The following is an 18,574-nucleotide window of genomic DNA, read 5'->3' on the forward strand; positions in this document are numbered from 1 at the left end:
TATTCCCCTTTCTGCCTTTGAAGTAGGCAAACTTCAAAGGAAAGTCTCTGTTGTTTACAGGATCCTGCCTTGCCCAGGCCAGGCCCAAGACACACACACCAGGGGGTTGCAGACTGCATTGTGTGAGGGCAGGCAGAGCTCATTCAGGTGTAAGTGACCACTCCTCCCTCCACTTCAGCTCAGATGGCTCACCAGGTTATGCAGGCTACACCCCGGCTCCCTTGGTGTCAGTGTCTAGAGGAGATTCACAAACAGCCCAACTGTCAGTCTGACCAGAAAGGGAATCCACAAACAGGCAGAGTCACAGAATGATTAAAGCAAGAAAATGTCCACTTTCTAAAAGTGGCATTTTCAAACTAATAATCTAAAAAACAACTTCACCAAAATATGTATTTTTAAATTGTTCAGAGACCCCAAACTCCAAATTTTTATCTGCTCTCAAAAGGTAAACTGAATTTTTAGGATATTTAAAGACAGCCCCCATATTAACCTATGAGAGGGATAGGCCTTGCAAGAGTGAAAACCGAATTTGGCTGTATTTCACTGTTAGGACATGTAAAACACATCAGTACATGTCCCACCATTACCATGCGCTGCACCCTGCCCATGGGCCTACCAAAGGCCTACCTTAGGGGTGCCTTATATGTATAAAAAGGTAAGGTTTAGGCCTGGCAAGTGGGTATACTTGCCAAGTCGAATTGGCAGTTTAAAACTGCACACACAGACACTGCAGTGCAGGACTGAGCCATGTTTACAGGGCTACTAATGTGGGTGGCACAACCAGTGCTACAGGCCCACTAGTAGCATTTGATCTACAGGCCCTGGGCACCTCAAGTGCATTTTACCAGGGACGTAATAGTAAATCCAATATGCTAATCATGGAAAAGCCCATTTCACATACCCTTTACACAGGAGCACTTGTACTTTAGCCCTGGTCAGCAGTAAAGTGCCTAGAGTCCAAAAACAGCATGCAGGATGTAGAGGCAAAAAAAGACAGGAGAGACCAGGCCAAGGATGCCAGGTCGAACAATCTCTTTTTGCAGAAATGTCAGTGGACCGATATTTGTCTTTGTGTCTTTGCGTATGGACGCCCTCAGTGCCCGTCATTCACAAGGTATCTATCCTCATTGTTGGCACTTATTAAATTCATGAGAGTTCCACCTTACCACTGTAGGCTACTTCCTAACACATCAATAATTCCAGGTCAAAATAGAGATCATTTCGAGTTGTGTTTAGGGTGTACCTTTGGTGGAGCGAAAAAAGGAGCATAAAGATCATGGTGTAATTGAGATTTCCAATGTTGTAAACACTTGTATTTATTCTATTTGTTTAATAAAAGGTATTAGCATCTAAGAGATGCCATGTTGCCTTCTTAAGACTGCCAGTGATTGCTGCTGTTTGCCAGATTTTATATAATAGCTGTGGATAAAACAAAGCTAAATACCTTGTGATAACCCTAAGGTGAACAACATTGGCTTTTACTGTACAATCTCTCAGCCATCAACATTCTCAGCTTTTAAAAAAGCATTGAAAGTGTGAGTAGAGGAATCACTGTAAGTCTTCACTAGTCAGTATGTTATGCCTCTGATTGCCTGCAGTATCTTAATGGAGCTTTCAGTTTGGTTTTAAAATGTACTGTTTGCTTTGTGATGGTTTTATCAGAAGACATTTTTATGCCTGCACCATCATGAATATAAAGCAGGGATGCATGAAGGCATTGACTAAATATCTGCAAATCACCAATATCGTCTTTTAGCATAATCCTTCGATGGAATGTGTGCAAATCCTGAGGCCAAGAGTTCTTGTTACACATGCTCCGTACATCTATTTCTCACCAGGCACCAGAACATCCTTAAAACAAAATGCTTCCCCACTTTCTTCTACACACCCACGTTCTCGTCTCGGGTTTTGGTAAATTTGTTGAGCCTATACTCCTTGATTTTTTGCATCCTTTCATCCCTGACTATTTTCTCTGTATAAACAGCCTAAATATTCTAACCACTGCTTTTCTTCCTACCCACCACTATCTTCCAGCTCGCAAACATGACTGCCACTTGCCGCACAGCTGGCACACCACACAACAAGGAAGAAGTGTTCACATGCACCTGCAAATTATCTTGCACTCCTCCACACTCTACACCCACCACTCTTGCACCAACAGCACCCCCCCTCAGTCACACTCTAACAAACTTACCACCTTCTCATTCTTACACAGACCAAACACTACCCACACAACACTCACCTAAATCTGCCCCTCAACATTTGCTTACTCACTAAACAAGCTACAGAGGTATGGCACCATCTGTATAACCATGCTCAAGACTTGCTCTTTTTCATAGAAACATGGCTAAACCCAACCTGTGCAATGGACATCGCTACAGCCATCCCAAAGGCTATAAGCTTACCTGGCAAGCCTGTCAGCACAAGCCCGGAGGTGATGTCACCATCAGCTATGCCACCTACAAACTCACCCCTCCCACCAACATAGAACACCTCACATTCAAGATATGCATCACTGCAATTTTTCCCTGAGCAGAACCCTCGAATTCATACCACAAGGATCCCTCACAAGTTTGGCCAGCAACATTAACAGCTTCATCACACCCCACATCATTAATGCTGGCCTCAGAAAATTTGGCCTCATCAAACTAATTATTAACCCACCCACAGCGCTGGAAACCTATCGGATCTGATTTTTTCCTCAGTCAGCGACATTGTAGTTGACAAGCCAGACCACCAACAAGGACACCCCTACCAGCTACATAAAACACCTCAGGTTGACCTCACACCTTTAGGCATCACAGCATCCTCGCTCTGGGCGGAATCTTCATGTACAGACCACCAGGATTCCACCGCTGTTTCCCCAGCGACATCACGGGGCTTCATCACACCCCTCATCATAAGTGCCGGCACCTTCATCCTCCTCGGAGACATTAACTGACACTTAGAAGAACCCACCAGCCCAAACTCTGTCCCTTCTAGAAAATCTAAGGAACTTTGCCTCACCCAGCACATTACCGAACCCAGCCACAGCACCAGACAGCTATTGGATTCAATTGTTTCCGCAATCAGCAACATCAAGGTCAACACAATCAAGCAGCTAAGATCTGGACAAACCACACCCTCGTCAGCTTCAGCATATCCATCCTGCACCACCACAGACCTACCTCCACCGGAACTCCCTGCCTCCTCTCAAGTGGAACCCATTGTCAAGAGCCCGACCACAGGCCAGCAGGTACACAGAGCAAGCTGCAAGCAACTGGAGCACAAATGCAGAACAAGTGAAGACACCACAGATAGACAACTTCAAATTTGCCCTATGATGCTACTATCAGTAGATGCGGAGCACCAGGTGCACATCTGTTGCAGATTTCATTGACGCCGGCATAAAGAGCAGCAAGGAAATCTTTGCCATCATAAAAGATTTTACTTTGTCTCTTGCCACCTTCAGCAACATCACCCTATCATAAGACCTTTGCAACATTACCTCCAAATACAGCAGCTTCGACCCTCAACCAAGATCCCCTCACCATTGCAATACAACTTCCCATCATGGCCGAATAACGAACCCTGATCTTGTGGCCCACTGTCAGCACAATTGAAATGACTGCTATCAGTACAATCATGCACTTAGGGGGGCCCACCACGCCTTCACCAAAGCACTCCTGCCTGCTGACCAGTGAAGCATCCATCCATCTTCAGTGCCTCCATTGACTCAACCACATTCCAGGACACCCGGAAATATGCCACTATCATGCCCTTCTAAGGAAGCAATCTGTTAATCTAGCCACAGTTTCCAACTAGAGACTCATCTCCCTCCTGCCATACCCTTTCTTAGAGAACTAATCAACTGACACTTCAGGGAATATCAGCTCCTTAACACCAGATTCAGGCCGAGCCACAGTACAGAACCAGCACCCATTGCTGCCACAGATGACATTTGTAGGATCCTTCACAAAAGAGACATGGCAGTCCTCATTCTCTTGGACCTCTCTGCAGCATCCTCATCAGGCACCTGCATAAGATTGGCATCCAAGGACCTGCTCTTTGCTGTATCTGATGTTCTTAACAGATAGAAGTCTAGCTGCCAACCTGGCACCTTACTGCTTGGAAGCCTGCAAACTGATCTGCGGAGTGCCTCAAGGTTTATAGCTCAGACGCACGCACTCTCTTCAACTCATACATGATCCCTCTGGCCAACCGCTTCCATGCACCCAGCATCCTAATCCTGTCTCATGCCTACAACATGAAACCCATGCTCTCGTTCTCTGCAAGACCCAACACACAAAATCCCCGACCTAAACCGCTAACTGGAAGTCTCAAGGTCAACATCGACAAGTCAAAAGTAGTGATCTGTGACAAGAACACATCACCATCGGACTCCAGCTGGTGGCCAGCCAAACTCTGACCCTCACCCAGCTTCCACACCAGGGACCTTGGAATATCTACTGACAGCAAACTGGACATGACCAGCACAAGGCAACCTTGTCACTACATCCTGCTTCAACACCCTTAAGATGCTGAGGAAAATCTTCAAATGACTCTCTAGGAACACTAGAAAAACCATCACTCATGCCTAGTTGTGAGCAAGTTGGACTATGGGAACGCGTCTGTGCGAGGATCACCAAACAACTCACTAGGAGTGTACAGATCATCCAAAATTCAGCAGCTGGGCTCCTGATCAACCTCATCACAACACACTTCATGAAGCTCCACTGACTCCCAATACACATACATGCTTATTTCAGACTCCTCACACATACATTCAAGACACTACACAACTTAAGCCCCACCTACCCGAACAGTTGCATGTCCTTCCACCAACCACCCAGATACCTTCGCTCCGGAGGACTCCTTCACAAACACACCCCACACATACTCAGAACCAGATCAGGATCAGGATCAGGATCAAGATCAGGAGGACGGTGTTCTCTTACATCACTCTTAAAGCGAGGTCCAGCCTCACATTCCACATCAGAGCTTCCTCCTCTTTTCTTGAATTCGGCAAGAAGCTGAAGACCAAGTTTTTCAATTAACCAACCTGCCATAGACAGGGCTAAGCACACAAATTGCTTAGTGCCAGGATACCTTTGTGGGTGATTATGCGCTTTACAAATACACATAACCTGACATAACTCCATATTGGAATAACTTTGAGTCATTTAATAAATTGTGAATAATTGCTAAGGTCATGATGGGAATGTCCAAGTGTAACTGTGCATGCACAGACTCACAGCCTAGGTATTTTGTGAAGCTGTAGTGACAAATACTTTGATATATTAGTCTAGCTTGACTTTTCCCATGCACTATTAATAGAAAAAAGTGAATGGATTAAAAAACGTTACTGTGGTAAGTAAATTCGTTTTCACATGGCTTAATTTTTCATGATTTTGGGGGGAAAAAAGTGTGTAGCCTTCTCATAAAATTATTGCTATTGCAGGTTTGAGACCTTTGATATCAACAGCTTTGAACAATTTTGTATAAACTACGCCAATGAAAAACTACAGCAGCAGTTTAATATGGTGAGTAGAAAGTACTCTAGCTTGATGTTTACTTGAAGAATTGGTTGTGGCAGCATTGTCTGAATTTCAACAAACTCTTATTGTTTGCAGTCCACTTGTTCACCTGACTATACTTTAAACTGATGAGACCATATTAACACTAGCTTGTGAAAGCGCACTCCAATATCGATACTACACATTTTAAAGGCAAGCAATAGTTGTCCCACACACAAATCACAGGCCATTACGGCCCAGATTATATGTTGTTGGAATCAGGTGATGTAGTTACCACACCACGTATGGTAAACATCTCATTTTCCATTGTCTCAAGTTAGAAATGATATATAACCTGAATTATGTTTTAACATACCACATTTCACCTGTTCTGCCTTTTCAACAGGCCATTTCCCCCCGATAACTTTTGGCAGGGCAATCATCTCGGAATCTGTCAGTGAAAACTGCAAGGATCTCATAATGATCACACAATTCTTAATCCCGATTCCTGGGCAAAGTTCTATCAAACGTTAGCCCTGGGTTTATGATTCAGGTTTAAAAGAGAACTATTATTTATTTTATTTTATATTTTCTTTGAAGTGTAATATGTTACGCTGATGGGTCTAAAACGTGCAACAGAATGCCAGTACCTCAAAGGGTTTGGCACTGACAAGCCATTTGGCAGGAAAAGTAATTCAGGAGCCGAATGCATTGAGGAAGAATTGAGTCTTTGGTTGTGCAAATGCCGAGGGTGAGAGTTCTAAAAGGAAGGTGTATCAATGGTGCATAGGCTTTCCATCAACCTATTTTATTGCTGGTCAGTTCAGTGTGATATGGTTCTCATACTCTGACCTGTGCCTGTGGTCAGACAATGTGAGATGAATAAGTTGAACTAGTAGTTTGTAGCAGAACTTTGAATGGCTTTGTATACTAGGCAGATCATTTTTAAATCAGTAATTTGTTTGATGGGCAACCATATGGTTGAACCTTTCAGGCAATAAATAAGTCGAGCCATGAAGTTTTGTGCTTTTTGTAGTTTACTCAAGGTTTTTGCTTTGAGGTCGCCCATAAACTCCATGGCAACAGGCAGTACAAGAGAGAACATCTGCAGGGAGTAGGGGAAGTGGTGTTCAGTTTGGGGAGTTTGAGTACCTCAATGAAACAGCACAGGTAGGAAAGCACATTTGTCTGTCTGAGTTAACTTAACAGGAAAAAGATAATCCTGATAGAGATGGAGAAGTTAGGAGGAGTATCCACGGGCAGAGGTTAGATTAGAGTAACATTTTCAGGTTTTTCACAGCAGATGATGAAGATCACAGTTTGCATACTTTTCGCGCAAATCCATATATATATTTGTCATTAATTTATGTACTTGTTGGAGGCAGTGTTGCACTTAATTTGTTTACTTACGGTTTTTCGGAATGTTAATGTGAACTTGCATGCCATCGGCATACATATAGTAGCCAATGTTGCAGCTGTTAAGCGGTACTGTGGGTGGAGCCATGTAGGTATTGAATATAGTTGGTAAGTGGTTATCCTTGGGGCATCCCACAAGTCACATGATTGATTGTAGATGGAAAGGGCCCAGTTTACCTAGTAGATGCAGTGTGAGAGGAATGATCTAAATCTTTGAAGCACACTGTCACAGATTCCAAATGCAGTTCCCAGCTGAGTGGTCCACCATGGAAAGGCAAAACACATTTTTAAGAAAATAAGGGCACAACATTGATCATTGTCTCTGGTAGAGAGGAATTACTCTCTAAAATTCATCAAGGCTGTTTCGGTGCCTCACCAAGGTCTGAAGCCTTATTGGAAGTTGTTGAGGAATTGGTTTATTTGTAGGTAGTCAGACACTTAGGTAGTGGCAACGTCTTACAGGATTTTGACAATGGTAAGGAGGCCTGATTTGTTCAGTAGTTTACTAGGACATTAGGGCCATTTGCTCAGTGATGTGACAGTAGCATGTTTAAGTTTGCTAGGTACAAACCCTGCATAGAAGCATATCCTGATTAATCTGGAGAAGAGACATAAAATAGCCTATTGGCCACATTTATTGATGGTAAAGTTTCAGGGATTTAGAGAAGTGGCGACCGATTTGAGTTTGAGAATGATGGTTATACATTATGTTACAGGTAGTTTCATAGGTTTGAAATGTTTCGGTTAGATTAGAACAATACACTGGATAATAGGAAAGGGGAGGGAAGTGTATTCATTTGTCTGTTACAAAACATGAATGACAAAGAAGAAGGGCATTCAAGAGGTACTAAGTGTAATTTAATTGAAATATATAGTTATTAGAATGTGATAGTGTGAAACCAAAGTGAATATCGTTCTAAAAAAAGAATGACCCATCTTTAGAAAGCATATAGTTTTGGCAGAAACATTTCTTTTGCACAGTTTACTTGACACACACTATCCAAATGTTTGTTAATACATGATTGTGTTTTTATGCAGCATGTTTTTAAACTGGAACAGGAAGAATACTTGAAGGAACAAATCCCATGGGACTTTATTAAATTCTATGACAATCAGCCATGTATAAACCTCATAGAAGCCAAAATGGGAATTCTTGATTTGTTGGATGAAGAATGCAAGGTAAGTCTCTTTCCCATTTCCTTAAAAAAACATACATGGGCTTTTTACAAGTGGCCTCATAATTACAGTGGGACTGGTAACTCGATTACTGATCCCATTGGAATTACATGTCCTGCTGTAACTCAGCAGATCTGGCGTCTTTCACCAGGAGATTTTACCAGTTAAAGACATGTGAGTTTCCATTTGTAATACTTGGGAGAAATGAATACTGACCAGGTATATTGGGACCAAAAATACCCCCATAAATCCTCATTAAAAGGGGCCCTCAGATTCCCACTCATAATACTCAGTGCCCCTGGTATTGGTAACTCCAGGGGCATAGTTAAAGCAAAAAACTCCTGGAGACTGAGCATGAAGCCCATGGTGACTCCCATTACCATCTTATCCTTCCTTGTTACAGACCAGACAGGCATCCCCAAGCCTCCTCTAAAGAGAAAAACAAGCTTCTTGTAATTCTTCTACAAAAAAAGAAAAGGAAAACACCTTCACCTCTCCTCTTCCTTCTTAAATTGGTTCTGATTTAGTCCCAAGCTACTCTTGCTTGTGTCCATACAAGACAGGCTTCTAGTCATTCATAAATTTGTTTAGTGGTACATTATATTAGTTATCACTTTTAAGTATGTGTCTGGTCCAGGAACTTCAGGATACAGCTCAGCAGTGCCTCCATTGCTGCAACAAGTGGCAAGCATTGTCTTTTAGGATTGCTTGCAGTGCTTCAGGATGTGGAAACTTAGGCCCTCATTACAACCCTGGTGGACGGTGTAATGTGGGCAGTAGGACCGCAAACAGGCCTAATGGTAATTACTGCCCCGTTATGACATTGGCGGTTTGGCAAATGCCAAACCGCCAATGAATCACACCGTCCGCCACGGTGGTAATGACTGCCAGGCTGGAGACAACGGTCTCCAGCCTGGCTGCCGTCACTAGTCCGCCTGCGGGATCATGACCCCGCATACCGCCATGGATTTTGTGGTTTTTGAACCGCCACGAAAACCATGGCGGTAGGCACTATCACACAATTTGTTCCCTGGCACTGATAGGGGTCTCTCCCTCTCCCAAGAGTCCTCCCCCTACACCCACGACCCCCCTATCCCCCAAAGGTGGTAGGGCCCCCTCCCTCCATGGGCCCCCCAGACAAACCCTCCAACCCCCCACTCACGTAGGCACACACCACTCACACACACATACACGCACATACATGCACACATGCATACATGTTACTTCCCAACTACACACATCACCCCCCTGCAAACATCCACACACACCCTCAAAACACTCACACTCACACCCCCATTCACACACACACCACACAACACCCCCCACCCCTCTCCCCTGTCGGACGATCACCTTGCCTGACACAGTGCTTATCCGGATGGGAATGGGATCCATGGGGGCTACTCCGCCTCCAGCACCCCGCCACCAGAACACCGCCACGCCGAATACTGGAACGTAATTTGGTGGGCGGTGTTCTGATGATGTGGCGGTGACGGAAGGGCAGCCTCCACTACACCGCTGACTGCCCAAACAAATGGCGGAGGGCCGCCACCAGTCATAATCTGGTTGGCCGTCTTCGGTCCAGCAGGATTTCGGCGGTCTTTTGAAAAGACCGCCGAGGTCGGAATGAGGGCTATAGTGGATTGTCAGTAACTCTGTTATGGCAGATTCTCTTAAAACAAGAGTGCTGTCCAGTCGGTTGCGTTGAAGGGCACCTCGTGGTCGCGATAAGTAATGTGTGTTGTCAACTAAAGTACCTCACCAGTGCTTGAGGTATTTTTGTCATAGAGGGAATCAAAAAAACTTAATTAGAGAAGTGGCAACCTGTTTTCAACCAGCTTGAGCCATCAGGATAACTTTTTTTTAAACTCTATTTTATTAAGTTTCATAAAAATATACATGCTAAGCTTTGAGCAGTGCCTAGGTACAATGCAGAAAATGTATCATGATCACATATAGTATGAGTAGCAACAATATCTGCAACAGAGGACAGGGGCCTTCTGGAAGTCTCTCGAGTGTCAGTACATCACATGATCCAAGTTGTCAACAATAGTCACCTAGTGAGGAATGCATCATTTGCACACTTGGCTATCATATTTGTAACACATTAACACAGTTTCCGACCAGTTTTTTCCTCATCGCTATAACTGGCCTCAAAGCTGGAAGAGTGTTCATCATTAAAGCTACCCCCCATTCAAGGAGATCCCGCAGCCACCCATTCAAGACTGGCGATCTAGTGCTCATCCAGCTAATGGCTACTCTCCATTTGGCTAATAAAAAGGCACGTTGGGCGAACTAGTACTGTAGTTTTCCCCCTTTAGGTTGTTTTTGTCACACCCAGGCGACAGGCCATCGGAGTCAGAGGGATCACTATACCGGTGGCTCTTGTAATTTTAGGAATCTCTTCCTTCCAAAAAACCTGGATCACATCACAGTACCAGGCTAGATGCATTGTGCACATTTGGCCTTTTTAGAAGGGTCAGTCCTGTTCAAGTGACTGGGGGTCATGTAAGTATGATGCAGAAAATGAAAATGTATCAATTTAAATTGCTGATTACAGGACACAGTCCACACCAGCTCACAGGCCAGTGCTCAGTCTGCATCCGTGATGGATACGTATAATTCCCTCTCCCAATTCCTACGCACTACATAGGGAGAACTTAACATTTCTTCACGGAGAGTCCTAAATAATAAGATGATCAAGTGGCTCCCTTCCCCCCATTGAATCAGACCAAGTAATACTCTAAAGGGCTGTGGGAAACCCAGCCCATCTCTCTCTGGCAGTGCGCTCCAGCCCAGCATAGTGCAGAAGTTGGCCCAGTCCCACTCCGAAGGTTTACTGCACCTCTTGAAAGGTAATAGAGGATTCCCCAGGGTGTAAGTCTCTTGTCACCTAACCTCTGCCCTCCATCGGTCAATGAACATACCCACATCCAGTGACTTGAATATGCCAGATCCTTGTCAAGTGGGGCATTGCGCACAACCTTCCCAGCCACTTATTCCCAGAGCACTGTTGCCTGCCTCAGGACAATCCAATCGACCTCCCCTCCTGTCAGTAGGCAAATCAGGGTATCATCCCCTAGCAAATCTGTTTATAGCTGTTTTTCCACTTGTCATTGTCAGTTTACCAGTGCGTGGCATGCTGTAAATTTGCCACATAATAGTACAAGAGTATATCTTGGATATCCAGACCCCCACATCTCGTAAAAGGACTGACATGGCTACCCTGCTACGCTTCCCAGCCCACATCAAGCAGGCCATCCAGCTCGCGGAAGAGTGGGGGATGCAGGGGGGATATTGTGTTCTGAAACAATAGATACAGGGAGAGAAAAACATTTTTGGTTACTGCGGCCCTTCCTATAACGGAGAGGGGGAGTATGTTCCAGAATAGTATCATGCTTTCCAATCCATTCCCCACCCTAGCAACATTCAGACATTTGTGTGATGCATTTGTATACATGATCTGCATGCCCAAGTACCTGAATCCCTCTGTCTTCCACAACAGACCTTCCGCAGGTAGTTGATCCAGGGTCCTCCCAAACAAGCACCCAGGCAGAAACAGAAGGGTCTTCCAGAGATTAACTTTAAACCCAGAGACCTTACCCAACTGAGCAGGCCCGTCAATATCAGTACCGACCTACTTGGAGAATGGACATATACTAAGGCATTGTCAGCGTCTAAGGAAATGATGTGGTCACGACCTCCCACCCAGATCCCACAAGGTTCAAATTCTTTGTGCAACAACAGAGCCAGTGGCTCAATCACCAGGTCAAAAAAGGTGCGGAGAGAGGGTACACCCCTGCCTGGTTCCCCTTCCCACCGACCACGCTTCTGAGAGGTGTACCATTATTTTTAAAAGATCCATGTGATTAGTGTGCAATAGGAGCACCCATCCACTAAAGATGGGTCCAAATCCCAACCCTCCCAAAACTGCCATCAAGTAGGCCCACTCCAACGTATTAAAAGCTTTCTCCAGATCAAGGGAGACCAGGGCCAATTCACATTAATCCCCTATGGTTTCATGCATCACATGAGTGAGTTTTCGTAGGTTGAGTGTTGTGCTGCAGGCTGGCATGCAGCCCCACTGGCCAGCTGGGTAACCTTAGCAAAATTACAATCCATGCTCTATTAAGTCCTGGGGGCAGTTACTACCTGGGATTACTAAATTAAGCAGTCTCGCCCTATGTATGGGAACATGAGCAGGAGGCTCCAATAAAATGAACAATGATACACAGGGATGCAGACTTTGTGTTACCATAGGGGGAGTCAGATAGTCATGTTCACAAAGTTGAGTGGGCAGATGTTCTTTGTCATCTGAGGCATCTCTCCCTTCCAGAACCAGCATTTATCTCTGACCTAAAGCATCAGTTCCACTGCCATGAGTCCACAGTCCCAGATTGATTTCCTTTGCATAAGCAGCTTGTAAAGTCCTTCTCCTTTAATGGAGGGATATAGCTAGTTCATCCCTTCCATTTTCTTGACCTAGCGGTATCCACTTTAGGCATTTAATCCTACATTTCTACCAGTATTAAAGGTGGTTTCCCAAATCGTTAGCACATTCTCCCAGAAATTGTCAAAGAATACTTTCTCTACAGAACCACCTGACAGGAAAATAGATGTGGCTGTAAAGAAGGTATTTCACTCCAGTACGTATGCTCCTATACCATCCAACCTATACTTGAAAACCTTCATCAGTTATTTAATGAAGCAAGAAGACTGCTGGCTATCCTGGAGCAGCAGGTTTAACTATTTTCACATTTCACTTTTTCCATTGGGGTCCTCAAAAGCAGCACAAACTATAGATGAGTACCTCCCAGGCAGAGAAGACAAATGTTTTTATCCCCTGTTTCATTTGTTACTGGGAGGCCATCTATTTTGAGTGAGAGGCCTTATCTTATTGAAGAAGGGGAGGAAAGAAGAAACCTGAGGCATAACTAGAAGATCTTTTTTGACGTGCAGGGTGTGGAAAGGACACCATTCAAGACCTCAGATGTCCCATTTAAATATGGACCTGAGGTCAGGAAAGCTGTCTTCTCCAACACTTTGTCCAGGATTGGAATGCCTCCATCTATGGTCTGTGGATTTTACAGCTATTGAAAGTTATCATTTAGCTTTCCCGTCCCCTTTTCCAGAACCAGGAAATGCACAAAATACCATACCAACAAAAATCAAGTCAAACCAGCAGTGCTAGGAGAAAACATTTCAGCTCATCTTGTGAAGCTGGCTAGGTGGCCGTTCACTTGTGTGGGTTTTGGTTAGGTGAAATATCACTGCTGTACCTGATGCAAAAGTTATGGCTGGACATGGATTTGAGTGAATACAGTGGTAGCATATTAGCCTTTCAGGGGGGTTCCCTTCCAACAGTTAGTTCTCTGGTGTAAGCAGGGGAATATTAAGTTTCTCTTGACCCCAACTATTCTCCTTACTACTATTCTCCTTACTTACACCTTCTAATTCATCCTGTTGTTTTAGTTTGTTTCACTGTCAGTGGTCATCACTTTCAGTTTTCTCCCCTGATGTTTAATCTGGTGGCAACAATTATAATGTTTCTTAATGTTCTGGCACAAGTTGAAGAAGCAGTGCATCTTAAAAGGTGCAGATTTGTCCCTCTTTAATAATTGCTTAGTCTTTGCATCTTCTTTTTCAAAGTTGGAAGCCACCATTAGGCAAGTGTATGTGCTCCTTCCTTCTTCCTCACCTTTCTACTCAATTAAAACAAGCTCTGTCTTCCAGCCAGTGTCTTCTTGGAGCTCATTGAAGCCCAGAGGAATGAGAGAGTCCTTCCTATGTCTCTTGGCCCAATCTAAGGGTATCAGGTTACAGTGTGGGCTGAGACATCCACAATTGAGACAGTTCCTACCTATGTGAAATTGACACAGGGTTGAAGGCGAAATGGCAGCGTGTTCAGAGGTAACTCAGTGTCACAACTTAATCCTTCTGGTTTTATGTCTGAAGAAGCTTGGATCTTATTGCTTTCTAGTGTTCAACTCTTGATACCAGTATTACAGCTTGTCAGGAAGGAATTTGCCTTGCGAGTTGCTTCTAGAAATCCATACACCCTTCTGTCCCCTCACCACTGTTGTCAATTGGAAGAGGCTGAAGGACAACCCTAGAAGATTACTCAGTGCAACAGTTGCAGGATGAGTCCCTTCTTCAAGCTGGAAGTAACTATTGTTGATGCACCGTGCTCCTCTACCCTTTGCTCTCATGATCCCAGTGTGAGTAGTTTTTAGAAAAGGGGGCGTATTGTGGAGGGAGATTTGGCGCACCAAGAAGAACTAGCTTAAATTTAATTAGACCAACGTTAATATCTGCAAGGGTGCACTACAAAGGGAAATACACCCTAAAACCCCTAATATTGACTGAAAAGACAGCCAGTAACCTAGTGAGAAAATTGAGGCACCCGTTGATCAAGTGTATAATTATCCTGAACATAAAGGTTTTCACCATTACAATAAGTTCCTAAGTATATCAAGATTAAAACCAAATATTACACTGTAAATGGCTAGACGAAAAGCAATACATCAAAAATGTTACAGATCAAAAAATTGCCTTATTGTTTCATTTTCAAACAAATACATCATAACTCCCCCTTATAATACATTAATCTTTCCTGCAAAAGTCTATAAGTGTAAGTTCATTTCCTTCCAAATTCACCGAACAGTCTAATTGTGTTCCATATAATCTCCAAAGTCCATTATGTGTAATCTTGATTGTTCCTCCAAAGCTTCTTATAGTCTTAGGTTAAAGCAAAATATCCAAATTTGAACGGAATATCCAAATGCCTAACAACGACCTCACCGCCTGTTCCTCCAAAGCTTCTTATGGTCTTAGGTTGAAGCAAAATATCCAAATTGAAACAAAAAAATCCCAAATCCTTACAACGACCTCACAGCCAACACGTGTTTCGTCGCTCAGCTTCTTCAGTACTGGGATGTAGTCGCTTGTAATAACATAATTATCTAAATCACAAGAATCATCAAAAAAAAAAAGATACATTCAATGTAATCATATTAAAGTCACTCAAAGTAAGTTTCATTAATCCATAGTAAGACCAAGTACTCCAACACTTACTAGGTGGATTAGTGTCCAACAGACCAATTATAACTCAGAGTATTACCCTATTAATCCATGCAAACACCCAGAGTGGGAACAAACCGTGCAATCTAGATCACCCTGGTGTACCTAAGTAAATAAGAGATGTTGATAAATTAAATACAAAATATAGATATAGATCCACAAGAAAAAGATTGTGATAAAACTATTAACTGTCATGTTATAACTGAAAGCCACCAAAGTAATGGCCCAATATATTCTATCCATTGGCACTATACCTCCAAAAACATCATATCACAGACTTCATATATTCCTGTGAACCCCCAGTCAATGGTTATCAACGCACTGCCTTCCCAGGCATAACGGCAGACGAGACGCTATCCACTGCCCTGCAAACACAATTATTATAAACCTTATTTGTTATCATAGTGTAAGATACCCTGCTATCCATAGAACAAGTCAATAATACCCCATCTGCAGCCTCATTGTTATGAATTCCGGTTCCCTAGTGGGAACCACGTACCTCATGTAAAATCCTAGTTGCCCCGACACCAGCCGAAGTAAACACAACCTCCGTGTGTCTCCGCAAGAAGGATGCGTAGAAGCTGAAAGCGGCGTGTCCATGTAATCGACCGTTAAACTTTACCTAATCCAAGAAATAAAGGAAGGACCCGTTCACGAACGTCCCACATTCAACATAGACAAGGGACTACGCCTATGATTGGTGTGCCTTGTTATAACTGACCAACGCAATAGAGGAAGGACCATTTTTTCAATCGTCCTTCACAGGAGATAAAAAAAGGAGGAACTACACCTTAAACTACATTGTCAAACACAATCCCGGAAACATACTTCTAAAGGAGAGAAAATATCCCTCAACAGTCCTGCCCCACATGATGGTGCAACTCACCTCTAAATATACCAGTCTACCGACATGATCTGTTTACAGTTGTTACGGGTTAGTGTTGGCAATTAACCCTTCGATAATATTTCTATACATACTCTCCCATATAGTATCCCTCAGTTGGTACTGATTAACAATAGACAAAATAGACAAAACCTGTCCTGTAGAAAAGGTCCGCATTCTTATTTGTGCCAAATTTAACTAGAAAATTGGTTCACAACATGGCCGAGATGGCCACCACCCATATCACTTATAACATGACAGTAAAAGATTATTGTTTTAACAAAAAAAGAACAGTAATAGACGGAAAAGAGAGAGTGCATAGAGGTAAGTATAGATTAATATTTAAAAAAGTAAGGAAACACAATTTTCCCAATACATAAAGTTGAGCTGTCCTAAGTTCTAACTATAGAAACATCCCACTACATAGAGTGTTGATACTAAGTACCGCTAGTCCACAAGGGAAAATAGTGTGAAGACAAGCAACAAATGTATAATAAGGTTTAAATCCCAAGAGAATTAATTGTTCACTTAGTTTCCTACCCATAAGTACAAAAATACAAAAATACACGTAAGTGCTTACTTCAACCAAACAAACAGTATATTGTGAACACGTATTTTGTATTTATAGATAGTGTGAGTAGTCCTAGTAAAAAAAAAAAAGCAAAATTCAGGCAACAAGGAGCTTATTGAGTTGCCTTAAATATACTTCATACATGTCTCCATTTGGTTGTTTCCTTGTACATTGGGGATAACGAATCTGATTTGTTTAAAGGCAACATATCCCCTTGGGACTCAGATCACCTTAGCACTCTATAGCTATTCTCTGTGAGTTATTGTCTCCATTCCTGTGCCTTAAAGGAGCTGACTGAGAGAAATGGCTCTATGTGGCCAATATCTGTGCACCGGAAAAGATGCAATCTTTCCAGTTCTTTGCTTCTGGACACCACATTCCATTCCTTTGATGTTAGACGTCATTACATTCCATTAGCTGGAAATCCTTCTTTAAGCTTGAACCCTTTTTTCCCCAGAGGTTCTGCTGTAGATGCAGGAGGAGGAGGCGAAGATGATGCTAGCTGTCCATTGTTAATCATGTCTACCATGGTTCCTGCTTCTCAAGAGACCCAGGTTGGAGCCCCACTAGGGGACCAATGTACATTGGTCCACTCTGAGTTATGGCACTCTTTCCTTTCCAGTCTTCCAGTGTCTTTCTCTGGCTGTCTGACCCTTGAAAAGCTACGATGTTCAGGCCGGATTCTTCAAGAGAACTATCTGCCTGTGTTCAGGATTCATGACAAGTGACTAAGGTATCTGCATATATCTGGCACTGGTTACATTTGATTATTTTGTGATTATCAAAGGTTTTATGTCATAGGGTGTAAAATCCATAGAACATTCTGGAATTACTCTGGGGGGTTAGTAATGGGGTTTGCTTTTCATGCTGAGGGAACTTTGCTGACTCTTGGGACAGTGCTGCTCTTGTTAAACATCTGGCTACAAGGATTTTAGGTAATTTGTAGCTCAGGGGCCCTTTGATACTTTGGTCTAATCTCACCATGGGATATTCTCTTGGTTTTGCACACCCTGTAGAACCATACATTTGACCTCTTAGCAGAGGTGACATTGATTACTGCGACATCCAAGTTGGTCATGCACGCACAATTGGGGAACTGGGTGACTTAGTGCACTCCGTAACAAACTGAAGGTTTTCCACAGGCTATTTTTTCCTTTTTATTTAGAGAAGGATTTGGTGATACCTTACTTATCTTCAAAGTCGGCATCAAAGACAGAGGTTCATTTCTATTCGTTGGATGTGGGTTAGATTAATTTAATTTTTATGGAATAATTGGCTCAGTTTTAAGTGACAGTAGGAATTTTTGTCACTTTGGGAAACCCAGTCCATATCTCTCTGGCAGTACGCTCCAGCCCAGCATAATACACAAATTGGCCCAGCCCCACTCCAAAGGTTTCCTGCACCTCTTGAAAGGTAATAGAGGCTTCTCTGGGGTATAAGTCGCTTGTTCCAGCTTCCCCCTGCCCTCCATCTGTCCATGAACATACCCACATCCAGGGATTTGAACATGCCAGATCCCTGTCACATGGGGTCTTTCACAATACCTTCCCAACCACTTCTTCCCAGAGCGCCACTTGCCTTGCCAGGTAAGGAATGGGACAATCCTATCGATCCCTCACCCCCTCAGTAGGCACACCAGGGTATTATCTGTTTTTCCCAGTTGTCATTGTCAGTTAACCAGCATGCGGCATGCTGTAAATTTGCCGCATGGTGTAAGTGCATCATGGTTATTATTTCACTGCTAACACCTTGATGGTCTTTTGTAGGGTTACTCTACCTGGGGCGGTTATATCTTGGACCACAAGTCAAACCGTGTCATTGCAGGAAATCTGCTCTACATTTACTTGCTTGTCAAGGTTGTCTAGTACTACAGACTGGCAACGGGAGGGTCTTATTACTGTAGTTGTAGTTTAAAGTGATATAAGCAGAAGGTTTTTGAAAATACTAGTTGCTCCT

General features: G+C 43.3%; 1 protein-coding gene across 4 annotated transcripts in view; it reads left to right on the forward strand.

Annotated features, from left to right (window-relative positions):
- Positions 1-18,574, forward strand: part of MYO5A (myosin VA) — a 571,522-nt gene that overhangs the window by 356,311 nt on the left and 196,637 nt on the right. For all 4 annotated transcript variants that reach the window (XM_069222454.1, XM_069222456.1, XM_069222457.1 and 1 more), the window contains exons 11-12: positions 5,441-5,522; positions 7,950-8,090. In XM_069222454.1, coding sequence (XP_069078555.1) covers positions 5,441-5,522; positions 7,950-8,090 — 223 coding nt within the window. The remainder of the gene's footprint in view (positions 1-5,440; positions 5,523-7,949; positions 8,091-18,574) is intronic.

Source organism: Pleurodeles waltl, chromosome 3_1 (genome assembly GCF_031143425.1).
Source record: "Pleurodeles waltl isolate 20211129_DDA chromosome 3_1, aPleWal1.hap1.20221129, whole genome shotgun sequence".
NCBI lineage: Eukaryota > Metazoa > Chordata > Amphibia > Caudata > Salamandridae > Pleurodeles > Pleurodeles waltl.